The 23611-nt window shown below is 50.0% G+C and overlaps 1 protein-coding gene across 12 annotated transcripts; it reads left to right on the top strand.

The window, feature by feature from the left end:
* The first annotated feature begins 219 nt into the window (after window positions 1-219).
* Traf1 (TNF receptor associated factor 1) lies at window positions 220-21517 on the top strand. 12 transcript variants are annotated; one of them, XM_074051127.1, is made up of 11 exons: window positions 222-337; window positions 2824-3036; window positions 3222-3276; window positions 4070-4219; window positions 4437-4820; window positions 6545-6629; window positions 14229-14294; window positions 14728-15141; window positions 15585-15762; window positions 17648-17796; window positions 20297-21517. In XM_074051127.1, exons 5-11 carry the CDS (start codon window positions 4681-4683, stop codon window positions 20513-20515), a joined length of 1251 nt encoding a protein of 416 aa, XP_073907228.1. In that variant the 5' UTR covers window positions 222-337; window positions 2824-3036; window positions 3222-3276; window positions 4070-4219; window positions 4437-4680; the 3' UTR covers window positions 20516-21517. The 12 variants fall into 12 exon arrangements, with proteins under 12 accessions (XP_073907222.1, XP_073907228.1, XP_073907231.1 ...); XM_074051130.1 differs by having other exon boundaries at window positions 4616-4820; XM_074051121.1 differs by lacking the exon at window positions 4070-4219 and having other exon boundaries at window positions 220-337; window positions 2932-3036; window positions 4616-4820.
* The last annotated feature ends 2094 nt before the right edge of the window (window positions 21518-23611 follow it).

The following is a 23611-nucleotide window of genomic DNA, read 5'->3' on the forward strand; positions in this document are numbered from 1 at the left end:
TGCGTTCCATGGCATTCATCAGCCGGGCTGCGTCCTCCCCGTCCACCAGAAGCTCCCGCCGGGCTGCGCGGAGGCGGCGGCGGTGGCGCCGAGGTTGGTGGCCCCGCACCCCCTGCCAGCCTCGGGACCTCTCCCGCCCCGCCCCCCGGCTCAGCCCCCACCCGCAAGACCCCGCCCGGGCCCGGGATCCGCGGCTACAGAGCGCCCGGCCCCGCCCTTCCTGCTCCCCGGCACCCCCGCTCCTTCACCGGAACAGTGCGGGCGGCTGCGCCCTGCGCGCGGGACATGTGGCCGTGGTCCTGGGGGGCGCACGGGCGCGGCGGGGAGCCACAACCCGGTACCACGGAGTCGGGCTGCAGGGGGCTGCGCTGAGGGCTCGCGGGGCGAGAGGGGATGCCAAGCCCAGGGCCCAACCCCGCCGCGGGCGCGGCCCACACAGACTTCCCCCGGGAGTGGGGCGCTGGGGGCGGGGAAGATGCGGCGCAGCGGCGCAGACTCCGCAGGCGCGGCCCCCGGTGGGCGGAGCCACGGTGGTGGTACCCTGGGAGGTTCCAGGTGGAGAAGAAAGGGGTGGAGGAAGCCGACAGGGAGCAGCCAGAACCGCATCCTCAGAGGAGGAAGACAGGGAAGGAAGGGATTCTCGTGGAAGGGCCAGGAGAGGTCAGAGGACTGACAAGATAGAAACTGGGACAGAGCTGGGCGGGCATGGTGGCTCACACATGTAATCCAGCACTAGGGGTCTGAGGTAGGAAGATCTTGAGTTCCATCAGACTGGACTATAGAGTTCCAGATAAGCCTGAGCTATATTTGAAACCCTGTCTCAAAATAAAATAACTAAGTATTTTTAAAAAGAACGGGGGGGAGGGAGGGACGGAGGAAGGAAGGAAGGAAGGAGGGAGGGAGGAAGGGAAGGAAGGAAGGAAGGAAGGAAGGAGGGAGGGAGGGAGGGAGGGAGGAAGGAAAGAAGGAAGGAAGGAGGGAAGGAAGGAAGGAAGGAGGGAAGGAAGGAAGGAAGGAGGGAGGGAAGGAAGGAAGGAGGGAAGGAAGGAAGGAAGGAGGGAAGGAAGGAAGGAAGGAGGGAGGGAAGGAAGGAAGGAGGGAAGGAAGGAAGGAAGGAGGGAAGGAAAGGAAGGAAGGAGGGAAGGAGGGAGGGAGGAAGGGAAGGAAGGAAGGAAGGAGGGAAGGAAGGAAGGAAGGAGGGAAGGAAGGAAGGAGGGAAGGAGGGAGGGAGGAAGGGAAGGAAGGAAGGAAGGAAGGAGGGAAGGAAGGAAGGAGGGAAGGAAGGAAGGAGGGAGGGAGGGAAGGAAGGAAGGAAGGAGGAAGGAAGGAAGGAGGGAAGGAAGGAAGGAGGGAGGGAGGGAGGGAGGGAAGGAAGGAAGGAAGGAGGGAAGGAAGGAGGGAGGGAAGGAGGGAGGGAGGGAGGAAGGGAAGGAAGGAAGGAGGGAAGGAAGGAAGGAGGGAAGGAAAGGAAGGAAGGAGGGAGGGAGGAAGGGAAGGAAGGAAGGAGGGAAGGAAGGAAGGAAGGAAGGAAAGAAGGAAGGAAGGAGGGAAGGAGGGAGGGAAGGAGGGAGGAAGGGAAGGAAGGAAAGAAGGAAGGAAGGAGGGAGGGAAGGAGGGAGGGAGGAAGGGAAGGAAGGAAGGAGGGAAGGAAGGGAAGGAAGGAAGGAAAGAAGGAAGGAGGGAAGGAGGGAAGGAAGGAAGGAGGGAAGGAAGGAGGGAGGGACGGACGGAGGAAGGAAGGAAGGAGGGAGGGAAGGAAGGAAGGGAGGAAGGAGGACGGGAGGGAGGAACGAAGGAAAGGAAGGAAGGAGGGAGGGAAGGAAGGAAGGGAGGAAAGGAAGGAAGGAGGGAGGGAGGGAGGGACAGCGGAAGGAAGGAGGGAAGGAGGGAGGGAGGAAGGAAGGAAGGAAGGAAGGAGGGAGGGACGGAGGAAGGAAGGAGGGAGGAAGGAAGGAAGGAGGGAAGGAAGGGAGGGAGGAAGGAAGGAAGGAAGGAGGGAGGGAGGGAGGGACGGAGGAAGGAAGGAGGGAAGGAGGGAGGAAGGAAGGAAGGAGGGAAGGGAGGAAGGAAGGAAGGAGGGAGGGAGGGAGGAGGAAGGAAGGAAGGAGGGAGGGAGGGAGGAAGGAGGGAAGGAGGGAGGAAGGAGGGAAGGAAGGAAGGAGGGAAGGGAGGAAGGAAGGAAGGAAGGAGGGAGGGAGGGAGGGAGGGACGGAGGAAGGAAGGAAGGAAGGAAGGAAGGAAGGAAACTGTTGGCAACTTAGACCTCTGCAATCTTGGGAGATGATTCCCAAGACATAGAAGCAGCCATGTAGACAATCTTTTTCACACGTTTACTGCTCAGTGAAGAGAAGAGTTTGGGGAAGGATGGAGCATTTTAAAGCGTGTGTGTTTAGAGCCCAGAGCCCCGGATCAGGCCTCCCTGGCCCACCAGCTGTGAGATCTCCCTGTGCCTCAGTTTCCTCAGCTTTAAGATGGGGGTGGTGGTGGGAATCTGCCTTGGAAGGGTGGTGTGAAACTTAGATGAGCCGAGCCTGTGAAAGTACTTAACATAGCACTAAAAAGTAGCACCCATTGTTTTTCGTGTGCATTACTAGAGGAACCTAGGGGATATTTTGATGTTGATGGAAAGGAGTAGGTGGAAGGGGAGTCAGTGAAAACTGAGGGGAGAAAAAAAAGGACTGGAGAGAAAAGGGCCCAGAAGCTGTATGGGGAGTTGAGGTTTGGGTGCCTCTTCTATCCCAAACCCAGGGAAGGAGGGAACAGGTGGGTGCATGAGTTTGCAGGTTGGGGTGTGCATCAAAGGGCATATTTCTCTTGAAATAGGGCTCGTGAAGGTGGTTTGGCTGAGAGGCCCAGAGGGCTCAGGTGAGGGTGGAAGTGCTGACTTACTGTGCAGTCATAGGATGCGGTGAGTGACTTCTTTTCCAGCAGCTCCTGGCAGCCATGGTACCATGGAAAGTGGGCAGTTGGAATTATCTAGGATCAAATGACCACGTCCAACCTGGCAGGCTCACTTGATCGATGTGAAAACACTCTGTAAGTGTAATTCGTCATTTTAATCCTCTTCCCTGGTTTTGAGGACCAGACAGGCTGTGGCCATCATCTGAGTGAAGTGTCTTCCCAGCATGTCACTTGGGCCATGAACCATGCCACATTTTATCCTACTATCTCAATTGGTAGTCACAGCAGTTGGGTGAAATAAGTATTATCCCATTTTACAGATGCAGAAACTGAGGTTCAGAGATGTGAAAAACCCTGTCCCAGGACCCACAGATAGTAAGTATTGGAGCCAGGATCCCAACTCATACCTGTCTCACTTCCAAATCCACGACATGAAAACACTGTGCACGTTTGCATAGCCCCTGTAGCAGCCCAATGGAATCAAAAGGTGCATAGGGGTCGTCTTTTCCATTTGATTGATGAGACAGGCTGGATGCTCTGACCCCCACCCCAGTCTCCAAAGCTCCACCAAGCTGCCTTGCTTTCATCTCTTCTATGGAGAAAGAACACAGAACCTGTAGACCCATAGCTCTGCTTTGACTGCCACACCAGCACGAGAAGCTCCGCGACTTCAGCACACACACTTAGCTTCCCTGACCTATAAGTAGCTACAGAAGAATTCCTGGCAGGTTGTTGTAAGGACAGGAAAGAAAAACGCTGCCCAGCACATGGTAGACTGGCCAGAACCATCATTCCCACAATTCACGTTTCCTGCAAATGTGGATCTACATCCCACTTGGCTGCTGAGAGCAACTCCCCGTGATCTTGGATTTGTTTAGTGCTTTGTTCTCCTCAGGACAGGGAAGTGGTGGCACCCAAGCCGAGCATGTAGCCATCTATGACTTCCCTAGTGGGGCTGTGGCAAGAGTGCCTTGTGGAGTCTGAGGTCCCAAGTCTTGAACTTCAAAGGAGGCGAGGGCTCTGTTTGCACTGATGTGCTGTTATAGAATGCCACAGACAGGTTGAGGTCACCAGAGGCCTTCCTGCTGCCTCTGGTTGCCTCAGTCATAGGCAACCAGAATTGTAGAGCCCAGAGACCATCTGTTGCAACTTTTTTTTTTTTTAACAGATGAGGTACTACTGAAACAAATGGAACCCACTATGAGAAAATGACTGTTCCCTGAAGTCCCCCACACACTCTGGACAGGACAGAACTAAAGGACCTAGAACTTGAATTTTTGGACTTGCCTCCAGGACCCTGGGGATTTCCACCAGGACAGTGAGCATTTCCCCCTGAGAATTCTGTGCTGTTCAAAGGCCTGAGGGACAAGACAGTCCCCAGGGAGGAGGAGGAAGCCAGTGGCAACCTGCCCTGTGGTTCTCTTACTGGGGAACTCTGTGGCTGTCAAAACTCCATGACACGTGACACAGCTCTCTTTGTCTGACTTGCTCTCTTTCTCTTTTTCACTCTGAAAACTGACTGGACACCCCTAAAGCCTTCAGTCACCATCCAGGGGATTTTTTTTACCACAAAGGGTAATTCCTGCCCTATCCCTGCTGTGACTCAGCTGTGACGTTGAACCACACAAGACAGGGAGGAGAAGATAAAGCCACCAGAGACTCCTGCTCACCAGAGTGGCCCAGGCCAGGACCCACCTCTCCTCTCCCCCCACAGACTCCACGGGGCTGATCCTCCACCCTGGAGTAGCTTACACAGTCGCTGGCCAGCCTGGGACACAGATGGCCTCCAGCTCAGCCAGCAGTCCCCGCCCAGCCCCCGATGAGAATGAGTTTCCCTTTGGACTCCCCCCTACCGTCTGCCAGGACCCGTCAGAGCCCAGGGTCCTCTGCTGCACAGCCTGCCTCTCTGAGAACTTGAGGTGAGGAGCCCAGAAGGGTGGAGGGTGGAGGAAGAAGATGCCAGGGAGGGACCCCCGACAGGAGGCAGGGACAAGAGGAGCGGGTGACTTTGGGCAGGTGACTTCACTCTCTAAAACTCAGTTTCCACACCCTTTTCTCCCTGACACTGCCCCTCTGGCAGAAGTAGCCACAGAAAGACAGACATCAGCCCCACAGCCTCCATCAGCTGCTCAGGCAGAGCCCGGAGGCCCTCCCTTGCTATTTCATTTCCTGTGTGGCCAGGTGTAAAGGCTCAGCTTTCTTGTCCATACAGCTATTTTCTCCCTCACAGAGCTGTTACAAGGGCCAATCAATAATATTCAAAAAAGTTTTTATAGTAATGAATATAAATCCTCTTGGTAAATAAACTCATGCAAATATATTGCATTCCTTTGCTGGGAGCAGTTAAAGAGGACAGGATGCAGGCATATGCATATTTATGCATATATTTATGGTTAAAAGATAAATAACCCAGAAATGTGTGACATCAATAATAACATAAGCATCCTGCCTTAAGCAACTATTAGGCACCTGCTGTGTTCTGAGAACAGCCTGGAGAGTGCGTACTATTATCATCCTGTTTTCTAGATGAGGGCACTGAGAGAGATTAAGTCAACTTGCTCAAGTCAGTTTCCTGGCAAAGATCCCCTTAAAAGGCTGTGACCCATCAGTATGACCTTTTGTTTGGGGCTTTACAGCTTACAAATGTGGGAAAACTGAATCAGGCAAGTGAGAAGTTCAAAGGAGATGACAGAAGGAGGGTGCAGGGAAAGGTGGGAGGTCGTGGCAGTGGAAAGGCCAGGTGGGGGTGGAGGGGCACAGCTTGACTGCTTTCCCATCAAGCTGATGTTCTGAGCTTATCTCAGGCTTTTGGGATGGTTCTTTGGGCTTCCTTCTCCATTCCTTAAAAATCTGGCAGAGGAGGGAAGGAGCCAACCAGAGGATGAAAGAGCTCATACCCTGTCCTGCTCTTGTCTCACTCTATCTTGGTCCATCTACAGGCCCCCAGGGCCTCATTTTCCTCACCTGGAAAATGGACTAGGCTAGCAGTACTCACTGTGAGTCAGAATCACTTGAAAGTTTTGTAAAAAAAAAAAAAAAAAATCAAATTAAATTAAAAATAATAATAAAAAAAAAACCCACAGGTACCCATATAGTACCTGCTCAGAATCCCATAGCCACGTAGCCATGTCCAGGCCACATGGTCCCTGAGGTCCCTTCTATACATTATCGTCTGTAAGTACCAAAATTAAGAATTAAGAAGAGTAAATTTAATTACACATCCACAGTCCTTGCCTGAGCCCTTGGGGATGTGTTTTAGAATTCAGAACTTTTTCAGGTTTGAGAAAAACAAGTCAGTATACAGTGTGATCCTTCGAGCCAGGACTGGGGAAGTGCCCTGTAGTCAAGCACTTTAATGTCTGTGCAGTGAAGCATAGGTTTCCACAGGAGGTGGGATGAGGGACCAGTTCAGGTCAGGTTTGGCTACCAAAGAGGCTCACTGCAAACTGCAGGAAAACAGTGGATGCCCAGGGATTTTTTTAGGGCTCGGGAATGGGGGCTCTTGGGTTGTAAACCTGTGTGATCATTAGTATCAATGATCTGCCACTCTAGGCCACGTCTGGGCTTTAGGTGCTGTCAGGAAAGTGCCTGGTGATAGGGAGTTGTAGTGCTTCACTAGGGGGATTTGCTCATATTTCCCCAGGAACTGCAAGGATCAGCTCTGTCCCAAATGCAGAGGGAACGACCTACAACCTATAATCCCAGGAAGCCTTCTGACTCAGGAGAAGGTATGTTGGCACAGCCTGGGAAGAGCATTTGGTCACTTTCCTGATTTGTCCGGGGGAGGCCAGGTAGGCAGCTGCCAACTGGCCCCTAGCAGACATGTTCCTCCTTTGTCTTGAGCTTGGACAGAATTCACTTTTATGAGCAGGGAGGAGAGTGACATTCTCAGTGGTTAAGCAAATTGCCCAGAGCCACCTGGCTGGCTTGTGATAGATTTAGGGTGAGAGTCACCATCAATATCAGGAGTTCACAACCAGTTTATGAGCAAAATCAGCCTACCACCTGTTTTTGTACAGCTTACAAGCTAAGAATGGTTTTTATATTTTTAAGTGGTTGAAAAATTTTTTTAAAAATAGTATTTGGGGCCACATGGAAATTATATAAAACGCAAACTTTTGTGTCCATAAATAAAGTTGTATTGTTACACAGCCACTCCTACTCACTTATATATTATCTATGGCAGTTTTCTCCTACCAAGGACAGAGTTGAGTACTTGCGACAGACTTCAAAACCCCAAATATTTACTCTCTGGCCCATTACTAAAAACCAGTCAGCCAGTTCCTACGAAGGAAAAGGCATCATCATCTCACCTCTTGGGCTCTGTTAAGCTGTGCTTCTAGGAGTAAGAGACACATTGGAAGTGTGAGGTACCAAAGAGACATTATCTGGCACCACAGTTTACAACTCTGGCCTGCCCAAGCTAGAAGGACCCTCGCCTGTCCAGCCCAGAGGGTCCCATAGCTCACTAATTATGACAAAATGATAAAAATGCAAAAGCTATAGTGAATTTTTATAATGCTAAATTGTTTCCTTTTACAGAACTAACCTTTCCTCTGAAATTATGTCCTACCTATATATGTCTTTGTATAAATGAAATGACGTCATAGTGGATGATAGAGTTAGTAAAGGTCTTACTGGGTAAAATAAAAAGATGGTAATCTTTATGTTAATCACCCCAAATTTAAAAAATCAAGCAGAATTTGCATGGGTCCACAAATCCAAACATGTAGGAATCACCATACAAAATCAAACCCGTCCAAGACCCACTGCTGAAACTCCTCAGTGGCTAGGGTCTCACTGCTTGGCATGATCACTGCCCCCATTGTGCGACAGATGCCCAGCTTCTTTCAACCAAACCTCCTCTTTTGCAACAAACAGTATCCCATGGATCTGGAGCCTGGTGTCCAGGGACTATGTTGTATAATTCACTGCCTGACTAGAGGCAAATCCAAGACCCTGTTTCTCCCTTTGTAAAATAAGGACATTAAGTTGGTTCTGCAAGGCCTTTCCAGGATGTCCAGGTTCTAGGGCATCAGCTGCCAGGGTGGTTCTCCCACCTGATGAACCAGGGGCAGGCAAATCTCCTGCCTACACATCTGTACACTGCCTACACTTCTCTACACTGGTCCCTGTCATTCAGAAAGTTTGGGGGGAATTTCCTGCCCCTCCTGTTGGAGGGGGCTTCCCTTTCCTTTTCTCAGCAGAATAATAAGGATCAAGTGTATTTTTCCAGAACCTCGCCCTCTATAGTATGGTTAACATGATGCACTGATCTGTGGAGGAATTCCCTGAGCATCCCTGTTTGGCTGTCTCAGTGGACTAGCTACAACATGGGAGCAGACCCCTAACTACGGGCCACTGTGCCCCATAGCACATGGTGGGCTACATGCTTTCTGAGGTCCTACTGCTTTTCTCTTAGCAAAATTAATGTGGAATAATTTATAAATGTTAGATAACACAGTTTAGATATGTTTAATATCTCTTACTCAAATGGCTTTAATTTTTTTCATCTTTGTCAAGATAAAATCTAATATAAGTAGTAGTGCTTTAATGGAAGGGGAGCCTAGAGCCCCCTACTCTTAGTAACCCAATTTCTTTCTCCTGCCCCAGCCCCAGAGGGACTCTGGGGACTCCTGGGCCCTGCAGACCACAGTTTGAAACTACCTGCCTTAACCCAAATGAAGAGGCTTTCATGGTGGAATTATAGGCAGTTCCTAGCAGGCTACAGGGTAGGAGGAATGCTGTCCACATTTGGGCCAGAGGCCTCTTTGGTGCAGGAAGGCCTCTGAGAGGTGCCAGTCCTCCCCTCCCTGCTGGCTTCCCTACCAGTGCAGTTATCAATGTTCCCCCAGCACAAAGGAGCTGGGGATGAGTCAGTGATCTGATCACCTTCACAAAGCCACACAGTGGAAACACCAGGGACTCTCTGGCCTCCGTCCCTGGGAACTTTGGGGGACTTTTGACCAAAGGAAAACAGCTGATTCTAAGTCAGTGTGTGGTAATTCCTAAGTCTGTCTGTACATCTCAAGGAACCAGGAAAGGAGGCAGGGAAGAAGGGCTAGGCTGGACAGCAGCTGAGCTCAACCCAAAGGCACCCATTTTGCAAACATTTTCCATGCCATCTGCTTATCAGTTTGTCCTCATCCTCTGACTTCATCAGATTATTATCTCCCTAAGAAGGGCCCAGAACCACTGACTGGTTACATAATGTAAGAATTAGATATTGGAGAATTAATGTTGACCTAGTTAGAGGTTTGGTTCTTGCCTAGGATGATCTTTCTGAAGAAGTGACCGTGAAGTAGGGGACAAACATTCAGCTCTGTTTGCAGAGACCCTACAAATGGGATTGTTTCTCTCACCGTCTTCCCTCTGAGGCCCATTGGAGAAGGTCGGAAGCATCTCCTGCTAGTGGCTCACAATCACATCGCAACTTTTTCTAGAATCCAAACATGATAGGACTTTAGGCCATCTAGTCCTGTTATCATCCTGTACTGGGTTACTGCCACGAGCTTTACGTCCTCCCAAAGCCAGAGAGCTCGTGACTCCATGAAACAACTGTGCCCACATTGGGTGGCCACTGATTATCACAGCCATTGCTTTATTTTTATTTTTGGGGGGCTGGGGCTGGGACTGGGGTTTGAACTCAGGGCTTAGCGCTTGCAAAGCAGGCTCTCTACCACTTGAGCCCCAACTCTAGTCCATTTTGCTCTGGTTTATTTGGGAGATGGGGTCTCACAGGCTATTTGCCCCAGCTGGCCTCAAACCATGATCCATCTCATCTCAGCCTCCCAAGTAGCTAGGATTACAGGCTTGAGCCACCAGCATCTGACTCTTTTCTTCTTTATTTGCACTGAGCTGAAGTCTGGCTGCTTTGGAGGCCACAAAAGGCAAGTCAGCCCTCTGATCCAGGGTTTACCTGAACTATGGGAAGACACGAGCCACATGCCTCTTGCATCTGTCCCCATTCTATGCATCTGGGGCAAATGTGCTCCCATTTAAAAAGTGTGTTCTTTGAACTACGATACCTGGAAAGGAATCCCAAACCCTTATACTTCTGAACTTGACAGTTCACATCTATAATCTCATCAAGTCAGTAGATCCTGTAGGGAGGGGTGTCCTTATTTTACTGATACGTAATATAATATATCAAAGCCCAGGGGAAAAGAGGCTTTGGTGCCTGAACCCAAATTTCATAGCAAGTGGGAGGCAAAGCTGGATTTCTACATCCTGTGCTGGTAGCATTTCCTTTATTTGGAATCACCTGCCAAACGTTTTATGCATGTTTACCTAACACAGTCTGCCATAATGCCAGAATCCACCAAAGGCTATGGAAAACAGGAATAAGCAAGGCAATTTTCAACCAGAAGAATCAGTCAGGGCTTCTTGGAGGAGGTGGAAGTTGGGCTAAGCAGAGGTCAGTATTGAGGTAACTTGCCCAGTTAGAGGATGGCAGGATCTGGTGGGCAGTGACGGACTGACCATGTGTCCCTCAAACTGTAGAGTACTACCCCTCAGCACCAGCTGATGCCCTCACAGAAGCAGACCCCCCCCTTCCCCCGGGCACCCAGAACCTCAGCAGGTCTCTGCCCAGTGCAGCAGGTGGGCAGTCCTGGCACATGTAGACCCTCTCGGTTCTGCTCAGGGGTACCCCACATGTTCCTGGCACCTCTCAACCCACATCCGTGGGGACCCCCACCAGGACCCTCTGCAGCCCCATCACAAAGGGTCATAGAGAGCCTGGGTGGCCAGTGTGGCTGGGAACACCACAGAGACCCCACAGATGCAGGCAGAAGGACAAGCATTCGGTTGTCCTTTCTCTGTTTCCTCCTCATAGGAGGAATTCGGTTTACCCTTTCTCTGTTTCCTCCTCATAGGAAATTTCACTTTTCCCTTTATTTTTTAGCAATTTGTAAGCAAGGAGGTCATTCACTCAGGGGGCCTTGTGGCACCTGGTGTACACCGGGTTCACATGGGATAAATTCCCTATTCTTCTGCGACCCAAACCTGATCCCTCTCTGTCCCTGCAGTCCCCTGCCTATGGGGGAGCCACCCCTTGATCAATGTGGGGACTCCGTGGTGGGGAAGAACCACCCTGTAGGTAGACTCCAGGCTCCTGGGCTTTGCCTTGCCTGGCCCTGTGCCATCCTGCAAGCCCCTGATCATCTGAGCTCTGGCTTCCCCTCCTCCACAAGGGAAGCGGGACCTTGGAGCCTTGCTCCTCCTCAGAGTGCTCTGCGGATCTAATAGATTAGAGCCCACCCAGTGCAGAGGAAGCAGCATGCCCTGCCCACACGGCCCAATGGGCAAAAAGACCCAGGCTCAGCTCAAAAGCTTGGTATGACCTTGGGTGTGTCATTCGCTCATTTTCTGTCTGCATCAAGGCAAAGCTAATCCTACCATGCCTGCTACAAAGATATTGCAGAGATCCTATGAAATCACATGCAGAGATGCTCTAGTCCTCTAATTGGAAGATGTTTTAAGGACTTACACACTCAGGGCAGTCCTGAGTAAGTCCAATAGGAAAATGGACTTTTATAGAATTAGTTGTTAAAAGTTTGAGGTTTGGGGATTAAATGAGACAAATGCATATGGCAGCTATTGGAGGAGGCAAGGGTAGTGCTTAATCCACAGGAATAATGCTAAGAATAGTAAAACTGCCACTACTGGCTAACATTGATTGAATGCTGCCAGGTAGAAACATGTTCCCCAGAGATGTCCACATCCTAATCCCTAGCACCTGTGAGTACATGACCTCACATGGACATAATCATTTGCTGGCTGCCATAACTAAGTTCCATAGCCTGTGTTCCCTCACAGTTCTGGAAACTAAGTCCGAGGCAAGGTGTTGGCAGGGCTGTTTTCTTCCAAGTCCTCTTTTTTTTTTTTTTTTTGCTTACATATGGCCATCATTTCCCAGTGTCTTCATGTGGTCTCCTTCCTATAAGGACACTAGTCATGTCAGATTAGGGCCTACCCCTAATGAGCTCCTTAAAGGCTCTGTTTCCACATTTGAGATACTGGTTGGGGGAGGACTGCTCAGCCCATAATTGTGGCAAAAAGAGTCTGCAGATGTGATCAAATGAAGGATCGTGAGATGAGGAGATTTGGACTACCTAAGCAAACACAGTGCAATCACAAGGAGACAAGAGAGTCAGCAAGAAGTTGGAGGATATTATACACAGGCTTTCAGTGTGAAGGAAGGGACACCAAGCCAAGGAATGCAGACAGCCCCTGGAAGCTGGAAAAACAGAGGCTCCCCGGCAGCCTCCGGAGGGAGCACAGTGCTGCTCCAGAACTATGAGATAATAAATTTATATTGTGTTAAGCCAGTAAGTTCATGGTATTTTGTTACAGCCACAATAGGTAACTAATACTAGCATTTATGTGTATTATCTCATTTAATCCTCACACTAACTCTAAAAGTGGATACCATTTTGCAGATAGGGAAACTAAGACATAGGGGAGTTAATGAGTCTCCCAGGTCCACCCAGCTACTACATGATATGCTAGCAACAGACTGCCCACCTGACAGGCTGATTCCAGAGCCCATAGTCACAACCCCTATACCCTAAAGAGTGAGTGACTGATGATAAGACAGGGAAGTTGAAGCTTGTGACAGCCCACCTGGGCACACATCACAGTAAGGATGAGCTGGACATCCATATGTCATTCCCTCCCCGCCCCCCCAGCATTACTCACACACCAAGAAAGCTGCTCCCAAAAGGAAACACACCTCCTCTTGGATGTGTAAGATCTATAAGGTCTGAGAGGTTCCCATGTCTGTCTGCCCAGGTTCTGGGTCTACATGTGGCCTCAGACCTGCCTTGTGCCACATGTCATCGAGGGAACCTGGTAGGAGAGACTTCTTCACCAAAGACCTCCCAAAGGCAGTGTGCCTCCCTGCCAAGGCCACCCTCTGCCCACCCACTCCCAAATCATCCTACCCCACTCCATGGTGAAACATCTGTTTTCTATTCTTTCTTGGGAACAACATGTCCCTGCACTCAAGACAATGGGGCAAGGCCAGGTGGGTCTTTGCAGGGTGGGGCTCTGTGTCCCAAATGAACTGTACTCATTAGAGCCATAGCCCTCTGTTTATTTTACTTTTAGAGAGGAAAACTCATGTGGCTTTGTATATACCTAGCCCAAAAGACCTCTGTCCTTCTCTCTCCTTTCATCCAAATCCCATTTCACTTCTCACCAGATTATTCTTAAAAAAAAAAAAAGCAAAACTCCCATAAAATCAAGTTATTATTTACGTGCAATACAGTTCACTCATTTTAAATGTACAGTTTGGTGAGTCCTGGTCATTCCATGGTGACCACTACGGTGAGATGGCACACGTTTCTGCCCCAGGAAACGTGTGTGTGTGTTCCTACAAAGCAAGCCCCCTCCCACCCCCAGCCCCAGGAAACTGCTGATCGACTTCGTGTCATTAAGGGGTTGGCTATCGCTTTGCCTCTTCTAGAATATCTTAAGAATGGAATCATGGTGTATGTAATCTTTAGTGTAATGTTTTGAGGTTCATCCATGTTACCATGTGTATTCGTATTTAATTCAATTTGATTACTGAGCAGTGTTCTGTCGTGTGGCTGTATGGCAATTTGCTTATCCATTTCTGGCTGGCTTCTGATCTAGGGCTGTTATAAATAAAACTGCTGTGAACAGTTGCATACACATCCCTGTGTGGACATGGGTTTTAATTTCTCTTGGATAAACTCTTAGGAATGGAATGTGTGGGTCGTAGGGCAACTTTATAAGAATAACCATCCTTTTAGAAGTATGGTTTAACTTTCTAAGATACTGCCATAGACTTTTTCAAAGTGTCTGTACCACTTTTCGCCCCCACCAGTGACAAATGCGAGTTCTCAGTGCTGTATGTCCTCACAAATACTTGATATCACCAAGCTGTTCTATCACATGGAGAGTGGCATTTCACTGTAGCTATAATTTACATTTCTCTAATGATTAGCGATGTTGATCACCTTCTAATAGGTTTGTCATTCCAATATCTCTTTCAGTGAAGTATCTGTTCTGTAGTTTGCCTCCCCAGACCAGTGGGAGCAGGCAAAGAGAGTGTGACAATTGTGGAGCTGTGTGGAATGTGTCTGGACAGGACAGAGAGCAGTGCTGCTCAGGATGACAGCAGGGGCCTTGGTCCTGTTTTGAAGGATGGTCATAAAAGGGCCAGGCTAAGGGAACAGAATATGCAGTGTCACGTGCCATCCTAGTTTCTGCCCTGGCAGATCCGGGTGCTTTGCAGAGAGTCCTGGGGCAGCCACAGGGATCCCTATCACATCCAGTGATGTGCTTATTATTTCCAGGTTCACCCCAAGATGGCTGAGACTGGTGCTGCATGCCCCTTTGCAGGTGTTGGCTGCTCCTTCAAGGTAAGCATCTGTGTGTGAGAAAGGAGGTCTCTGACCTCTGAGGTCTCCCTCTAACCCTCCAGCATTTTCCCATAACATCAAACTCAAATCCCACTCTTCAGTCATCATAGTATTCAGGAAGTTCTTCTTCATGTCTCACCTGCCTTGGTATGACATCACAGAAGTGATCCCCTGCCTCTCTCCATGGTCCTGAATCATCATTACACTCAAAAGTAGGGTGGGATTCTTCCATTAGAGCACTGGATGCATGTGTTCCCTGTAGGTCTGTCTGATGCCAGGGTCCTCCTGAATCCCCCCCACTGTGCAGAAAGCCACTTCCCATGGGCTGGGGGCATGCGTCAGACTTTCCTTTGTGGCCTTCAGTGACAGGGCTCCATACTGGTCCTGAGTCCTCTCTCAGCCTGGCTTTTTCCTGAAGATCCCCCTCTCTCAGCAGGGGAGCCCACAGTCCATACAGGAGCATTCAGCCACTTCCCAGACCTCCCACCTCAACCTGCTGTTGGGGTTCATTACACAGTGGAAGGCCCAGCAGGGTTCCAGCCCAGGGTCTGGGCCCACAGCCTTGGAACGGAACCTGTCAGACCTGCAGCTGCAGGCAGCTGTGGAGGTACCGGGGGACCTGGAGGTGGACTGCTACCAGGCCCCCTGTTCTGAGACCCAGGAGGAGCAAGCCCTGAAACACTTCATGAAAGAGAAGCTGCTGGCCGAGCTGGAGGAGAAGCTGCGTGTGTTTGAGAACATTGTCGCCGTCCTCAACAAGGAGGTGGAGGCCTCTCACCTGGCCCTGGCTGCCTCCATCCACCAGAGCCAGCTGGACCGTGAGCACATCCAGAGCTTGGAACAGAGGGTGAGCGTGAGAGGGACATTTGCCCTCATGGCCAGCTTTGTCCTGTCCTGTCCCCAAAGTAGCATCCAGCCTTCTCCCTAACTGTCTCTGCATCTGTGCAGAGAACCGATGAACATGGGCCTAGCCAATATGGGGAAACTATCTGGTAGGAAAGGCAGAAAAACATACCTCATCAAACCACGTAAGGGCTGCATAAGAACAGAAGTGAGATAGACCAGCTGAACTCGTGCCGTGGCTAAAGACTTGCATAGGAAGGGCCATAGGAGCAGGGTTCCTGATGGAGTTGGCCACTAGACAAGAAAGAAAAAAGAATTCCAAGCAGGAAGCAGCTGTGTGAATGCAAATGTATGCACTGAGTGAACATGGTCAGGAAAGTGTATCAGGGCAGATCTATCCCTGTACCCCGCCATCCCCACCTCACCCACTAGCCGGCTTCCCCACAGGTGGTGGAGTTGCAGCAGACATTGTCCCAGAAAGACCAGGCCCTGGGCAAGCTGGAGCAGAGCCTGCGTCTCATGGAGGAGGCCTCCTTTGATGGCACCTTTCTGTGGAAGATCACCAATGTCACCAGGCGCTGCCATGAGTCAGCTTGTGGCAGGACCATCAGCCTTTTCTCCCCAGGTAACACCTCATGGGCACAGAGACCAGGTCAGGGAGGCAGGCCCCACATGGTCCAGGAAACAAACAGTGAAAAGAGTGGATTCTGGGACACTGTGCCAAGTCCATTTAGGCCAGTGGGCCACCTACTTTGGCCAGATGCTGGGCCCATAGGGCCAGGGCACAAATGGTGCTCTGACCTGTGGATCTCAGTCACACACAGCAGTGGGCTATGTTGCTTGAATAATCCATTTCTCATCCCAGTAGGTCAGTCTCACTTGACAAATAGAAATAAAAATCGTTTTCCACTTCATGTGGCGACCACATGGACAAGAAAAAGCCTGTGAGCCAAAGCTTGTGTAAATGAGAGGGATTGCCCATGGGGATTTCCATAGGCAATACCATGGTACCCCGCCCTGAGGGAGCCAGTGGTCTGCATTAAGTCAAGTAGAGAACTGAGTCAGACGCACCTGTACGACTGTGTGCGATTGTGGGCAGCTCACAAATGACTGTTGTGTAAATTGGGCAGTTCTTACTCATTTCTGGGCCCCTAGGCTGGGCATGATGACTAGCATAAAGTGTTACATGGTAAATGTTTTTCTTAACTAATTGATACCTGATTCTATAACAAAACTCATATATGTGTATGGCCGTGGCTCTATTTAAACTCCACCACGCCACTGGATGAGATGTCTCAGAGCCTCATCAAGTGCCTGTTGTCTTGACATCATTTTATAGATGAATAAACTGAGGCCCAGGAAAGCTGAGTCCCTATCCAAGGTTGCACAGAAGCCCACTGTGGAGCTGGGAGTCAGGCCTGTGTGCTCCCTGGCGTCATTCCCATGTGTCAAGTGAATAGGCAGGGATGAAGCAGAAGCTCTGCACCTGCCCGAGCTTCAGCTCCTCTGTGCTCTTTGGCCCTTCTGGAATATCCAAGACCAACAGACAGATGGGTTGACCGTGATGGGCAGGATCTGCCCTCATCCCAGAGCAGCGCTGGGTTCCCTCAGCTGTCCCCTCGTGGGGACAGTCCTCTTCTTGGGTGGCCTCATGTCCTGCCTGCAGATCTGTCCTCCTCGTTTCTTTCCAAAGAGGGGAAAAGCAAGCAGTACTGTGGCTTCCTGTTCTGCCAACACACAGTGGGCAGAGATGAGTCAGACTTGACAGCCTGACCCTCCTCCACCTTTTCCTGCCCATGCTTTACATCTCATCTCCACCCAGGGACGTACCACCAGTAGGTGACAACTGCCAGAACCCATGCTGGGGTGGGATGGCCATTTCAGCTGCCCAGGGAGTGAGCCCCATGGTCTCCTGTGCTTAGTCAGCAAGGATGACTCACCCCTCTGGGGCCTCTGCTCAAGGTGACTGGCAGAGTTGGAAACTACCCCCACCCCAGCCTCTGGGAGGACCCAACTATGGCCTAGGGCAGCAGAAAAAACCAGTCTTGGAGCTGTGAGGCCTGGTCTCTAACCCTGGCTCTGACTGAGCACACTGTAACGGTGGCCAACACTTCCCTTTATTGGTCTCAGTTTCCAAACTGTAAACTGTAGGTTGGTTAGAAAGTTGATTCTCAAATTGTGGTCCCCAGGGCCAGCAGCATTATTGTCCCCTGTGAACTTGTTAAGCAGGCAAACTCTCCACCCTTACCCAGCACTGCTGACTCAGAAACTCAGCATGGGGCCTGCCATCTGCGACCTAAATGCCACTTACAACCAGTGGACTAGGTTACCTCTGAGAGCACATCTGTCCTTGGCTCTCTCTTGGAAAGGCTGGCCTCCAAACCCAGCTTTCCTTGTTTTGAGCCACTGACCTTGGCAAGCCTGACTGCTACGTCTCCTCATCTGCAAAGTCCAGCACTGCCCAGCTTCCTCTATGCTGGGCTGACGCTGGCTCTGACTCCACCTTTCAGCTTTCTACACTGCCAAGTATGGCTACAAGTTGTGTCTGCGGCTGTACCTGAATGGAGATGGCATGGGCAAGAGGACCCATCTGTCCCTCTTCATCGTGATCATGAGAGGGGAGTATGATGCCCTGCTGCAGTGGCCTTTCCGGAACAAGGTATGAGCCTGGGAGTAATGATGGGGTGGAGAGGGAGCATGAGAACCTGAGTCCTAGTCCTGGTTTAACTGTGAGCTAGGCAAGTCCCCTGTACTCTCTGTGTTGCTAGCTTCCTTTCATAAAACAAGAAGCTGATTTCAGATCTAGTAGCCAAGGCTCCCTCCAGCCCCTGGAGTCCAGGAACTAAAATGAAGAGGGTAAAACAAAGGGCATAGAAAAAAAGTCAGAAGATGGAGTGAATAAGGAGACCTGCCCAGAGGAGGGGCTATGAAGTCAGCCCACCATCACCACGTGCTTCGAGGCTGTAGGGCAGAAGGACCTCTCGCTCACTGCCAGGGGAAGTGTTAAGTGGTGCAGCCTCTTTGACTCTTTGAAAGATAATTTGACAACTTTGTACAAAACTAAACCTGCTCCTACCATATGAACCAGCAATCAGTCTCACTCTTTGGTATTTACTCAAAGGAGTTAAAAACTTACATCTACACAAAACCTGCACACAGATCTTTATAGCACCTTTATTTATAATTGCCAAAACCTGGAAACAACCAAGATGGCCTTTAAGTAGGTGAGTAGATAAACTATGGTATGTGCAAACAATGAAATATTATTCAGTGCTTAAAAAAAAGTACACTGTCAAGTCATGAAAAGACATGGAGGTGGACTGGGTGTGGTGGCAGGTGCCTGTAATCCAGGCTACTCGGGAGGTGGAGGTAAGGAGGATTGCCACAGTCTGAGGCTGGCTTGGGCAGAATTATAAAATCCTATCTGAAAAACAAACTATAAGCAAAAAGGACTGGGCATGTGACTCAAGTGGTAGAGCACTTGTCTAGCAATCAAGTGGCCCTGAGTTCAAACCCCAATATCACCAAAAAGAAAAAGACATGGAGGATCTGTATGTGCATGTTACTAAGTGCATATTACTCTGAAAAGCCAGCTATACTGCATAACATTCTGGAAAAGGACAATTATGGAGACTGAAAAGATCAGTGGTTTCCCAGGGATAGGAGCAAGGGAGGGAGGAATAGGCAGACTACCAAAGATTCAAGGCCAGTCTCGGCAAAAAAAAAAGAATAAAAGTAGTGAGACTGTCTCAAAAACAAAATAAAAACAAAAGGGCTGAAGGCACAGCTCACGTGGTAGAGTGCTTGTGCAAGGCCCTTGGGTTCAATCCCCAGCACTCCCAAAAGTTTTGGCAGGAGTTGAACTTAGTCCCTTTGGCTTGCTAGGCAGGCACTCTACCACTTGAGCCACTCGACCAACCCTTCTGCATTGTTTTTGTTTATTTTCATTTTGCTTTTGAGATAGGGTCTCATTTTATTCCCCAGGCTGACCTGGACCACAGTCCTATTTGGCTTCCCTGCATAGCTGGGATGATAGGTGCATACTACCACACCAGTCATTGGGTGAGATTGGACCTCACAAATTTTTTTGCCTGGGGTGGCCACAAACTGCCATCCTTCCTGTCATCCTCCTCCCAAGTAGCCAGGATTTCAGGCTTGAGCCCCCAGATTTTATTGTGATTTTTTTTTAAATGTTTGAAATACTGAGGAATGAACTCATGCTTCATTTGTACTTAGCAAATGCCACATCAACCAATCTACATTCCCAGCCCTATTAAAAATTTTTAAAGGTGAGCTGGTGGGGGACCCATAGGAATTTCCTGCAGGTGACCAGATCACTGAGTAAGGGGAGACACCAAGACCACAGACTCAGTTGGGTTGGGAAATAGTTGGAGTGGGCAAGCTAGGTAGGTCTGGGTATGAGTCAATAGGCAGTGGTTCCCAAAAGTGGTGGGGCATTTTTTAAAACACTAGTGAATGGGACCTGACCCTAGTAAACACTAAATTCTGAATGTGGGGATTTTTAGGCCTCCCCTGGGGATTCCAATGTGCAGTCAAGTTTACAAATGGCTTCAGCAGGTGATGGGAAGCAGTTCCACTTCCTGACGTGTGTTTGGGTGGGACATGTGCTGGAGAAGAGGGCTGATGTCACATTTAGATAACAGCTTCTTGTGGGTATATATCCACTCCATATGTATCCATTCATACCGATGAATGTCTCCGGGCTTTGATTGACAGCCTCTCTGCCTGGACCCAGGAGGTTCCAAATGGAGATGATGAGTCAAAAATTTCAAACCAGAGGTTCATTTGGGTTCCTGCATCCAGCCTTCTTGTCAGTGCTCAGTCACACCTTGAGCCACCAATGGCTAGTTGAACTTGACTGTGACATCATGATTCCCGTCACCCTTTTGCTGGATGAGACAGCTAATCCTAATCAAAGGACAGCCCTGAAGCCTGGCAGGATACCTGGTGCTTCTGTTCCCTGAATCCTGCCTTACTCCCTTATGGTCCTTGTGGTCCTCTGACTCCCAGTTGGTCTGAGCTAAGGGTCAAAGGGCCACACAGGCAGTAAACATGGAGCCCTCTGACCCCACACACCAGGCCTCCAAGCCTTGGCATTGCCACTCAGGGCCTGATCGCCACCTGCTTCTGTTCTGCAGGTTACTTTCATGCTGCTCGACCAGAACAACCGTGAGCATGCCATTGATGCCTTCCGGCCTGACCTGAGCTCAGCCTCCTTCCAGCGGCCTCAGACTGAAACCAACGTGGCCAGTGGCTGCCCACTCTTCTTCCCCCTCGTCAGACTGCAGTCACCCAAGCATGCCTACGTGAAGGACGATACAATGTTCCTCAAGTGTATTGTGGACACCAGCACTTAGGCAGATTGGGCTCCTGAGGGAGGGCCAGCTCAGACTGGGGACTTAGCAAGGTGACTGACAGCCCGCCTTGGCACCCACAGCTCTGGAACACAGCATGGACTGGAATGTCAGGTTGACTGTGGCTGCCGTCAGGATGCTGGGACCTTGGGCTGCCCACAAAGGCAGAGGGTCCCAAAGGACGCAGCAGAATTGCTTCCTTCCATACAGACCACACCACACTGGGAGGCCAGGGTACCTCTCAGCCCTGAATGTCAAAGTCAGCTTCGGTCACACTGAGGAGAGGCTGGACATGGCCCGAGGCATGGACCCTGAGCCAGAGCTGCAGGGCCTGAGCAGAGAAGCCTTACAGACTGGAGGATCTCTGCGCAGCCCATGGAGAATGGGAAACATACATGCTCTCTCTCTGCTCAGACTCAGATCCAGACCAGGGGGCCGTAAGGGGCAGGGCCAATGTTAATTTGGCCTGTCCAGGTCTGGACAAGTTCCCCATTGCTAGAGGTAAAGAGGTAGATCCAGAGAGCTACACTGGGGGAAAGGTGTCAAGTTGGGAGTTAGATTCAAAGACCTTTAATGTTTATTACAGCCTCCTGGCCCAGGTGAGGCCTAGATCCACAGGGGCTCCTAGAAATATTCAGGAGCCTGGTGCTCTCCAGGTCCTCAACCACCACCAGATGTGCTCAGTAGTCCACAGGCGCCTGCTACCTGGACCTGGCAGCCCAGCTTCCCAGAAGCACACATGGACTCAGCACCCCGGCCTCCACCAGCTAAGCCTCACCTTTACTGGTGAAACCAGGTCACAGTGAGATCCCAGGAGCAGTCAGAAAGAACGTGAACATGCCTTGATGCCTCACCCTTGGCTCTCTCCAGAATCCAATGTCACCTAATTAACCAAGGTATTCAATTTTCTCAAGGTCAGACCTTGAGACCAGGTCTGACCAGGCAAAGGCTAACCTTGTAAATGTATATAAACCCAAAGAAACTACTTTTTTAAAAATTGCTTTTGAAGTTTTCTTTAAGTGTGTGGTGTTGATACAATGAAAAAAAAACATTGCTATGTTCAAAGTGGTTCCACAGTTTTGCAGGTGGCATCAGAGGCCACTGTGCTGGCAGGAACATCCCCTCTTGACTTAAGTCTCCTCTTTTCTAATGGGGAGACTCCCCAGGCTTGCCTTCCATACTGGGCTCCACGACTCTCAAGGTGAGGCTGCATAGGAGAGACTGGAGAGAGAGAGAGAGACCCCAGTCATTGCAGTTTCCTGTCATGGCTGGTTGATGGCCCATGCTGTCTTCTCACCATGGAAGCACCATACACCATTCCCTTTAGGGAGCCTTACCCAGCTTCCCAGGGACCCTGTGACTCCTGCTGCCATTTACGGCAATAGGACCTGACCCCTGTCCCTTCCGGTCTTCCTGATGGCTTACTCTTCTTGACTTGACAAGGCTTTGATTTGCTTCAGTCTTCAAAAGTTCGGGTTTTCATCTATAAAATGGGTCAGTAGCATGCCTGTTTCCCTTAGTCCAGTATTTGGGAAGGTCAAAGGAAGTGAAGAAGAAACATGGCACAGTGGGCCCAAGAGATCAGAAAATAAGGCTTGCCTGGTGTCCCTTCTTGCCTCAGCCTCTTTACTTAAAGACCAGGAAGTCTCTCCCTGGCCACCCAGCTCACAGGGTTTTTAAGAGGCCCAACCATGATAATGGAACACTAGTGGTTTCATGAGCACAATGGCGTCTTCCACACAGGCCAGGTTACAGATGGTCTAGGAGGGTTTCTTTTGCTTGTTCCTGCTTCTGACAGCTTGTCAGTCGTAGAGACCAGTTTGCTTCCCCTTCACAGAACCCCCAGCAAGTCCAGGAGGTTCTGCCTCACATCTTCATCCTTGCTCACTGAGTGTCAAGCTAAAGAGGGATTGTCAGATGAGCCACTAAACCACTAGGGACGATGGCACTCCATACCTTTACTGCTCATTTCCAATGGGAAGAGGTACAGGCTCTCTTCACACAGTGTAAGAGACACTCATTCTTTCTGTGAAGCGTTCTTGACACCTGCGTGTATCATTGTCTGTGCTCCCTGAGGGGAGATGGTAAGGGGCACCCTGCCCCCTGAGATCTCCTAGTTTGGTAGGTGAAAGGGGCTCAGTAGTTGATGGTTATGAGTGAAGGTAGAACCTCAGAGAAAGCCCAGGATTGACTGGGTGAGGCAGGGGAGGCTAAGTGAAAGACATGACCTTTAAACTTATCCTGAAAAACTTTGAAGTGCAGAGGATGAGGGTAGGGAGGAGAGTGGCCTTGAAGATGAAAGCAGTCTTGGCTGCAGACAGGGTCTGGGTGGATGGAGGGGAAGAAAGGCAGAACAGACTAGAGCACGGAAAGTATCAAATGCAGAGCTGCTTCCCTAGTGTACTTGCTGGCATTCCCTTGACCTATTAACAACAGGATCGACGATTTCAAACATCAGATTATTTATTTTCCAGTGAATCCCTATGTTAAATGTATCAAAGACCTAGAAGCTCATTTCTGGGTCAAGAGTTAGGGAGTCAAGTCACAGGCAAAGCCATTGTTTCATTGGGTATTCACAACCTCCCAGTGAGGCAAGTACCCTTTAGTCCCTTTTTACAGACTGGGAAACTAAGGCCAGATAGGCCAGGTGCCTTGCCCAAGATAGGGAGTGGGGCTAGCTTTAGAAGCTAGGTCTTTTACTTCCAGTTACCAGTTATGGTTTGAATATGATGTGTCCCCAAAAAGCTTGTGTGTTGAAGGCTTGGTTCCTAGCTGGTGGATCCAATCATTGAGAGGTGACTAGGCCATGGAGGCTGTGATGTAATCAATGGATTAATCTATCGATGCATTCATAGTATTGGGAGGTGGTGGAAACTAGGAGATGGCACCTGGTTAGAGGACGTTGATCACTGTGAGTATGGCTTTGAAGGTTATATCTTGTCCTCGGCTCCTTCTTCAATCTCTCTCTCTCTGCTCCCTGGCCACCATGATGTCAGCAGCTTGTTCTGCCTCACCACAGGCCCAAAAGAAGCAGAACCAGCTTTCCATGGGCTAAAAATAAGCCAGAATAATCCTTTGTCCCTTAATTGTTCATCTCAG

Source organism: Castor canadensis, chromosome 13 (assembly GCF_047511655.1).
Source record: "Castor canadensis chromosome 13, mCasCan1.hap1v2, whole genome shotgun sequence".
Lineage (NCBI taxonomy): Eukaryota > Metazoa > Chordata > Mammalia > Rodentia > Castoridae > Castor > Castor canadensis.

What these genes read in the sequence shown, in the direction of transcription:
- Traf1 (XM_074051121.1), top strand. Translation starts at nt 3,222, where the DNA reads ATGCAGAAACTGAGGTTCAGAGATGTGAAAAACCCTGTCCCAGGACCC. An exon ending in TGTCCCAGGACCCACAGATA is followed by an intron (nt 3,277 to 4,615) that starts GTAAGTATTGGA and finishes CTCCCCCCACAG; the next exon opens with ACTCCACGGGGCTGATCCTC. An exon ending in CATCAGCCTTTTCTCCCCAG is followed by an intron (nt 15,763 to 17,647) that starts GTAACACCTCAT and finishes TCCACCTTTCAG; the next exon opens with CTTTCTACACTGCCAAGTAT.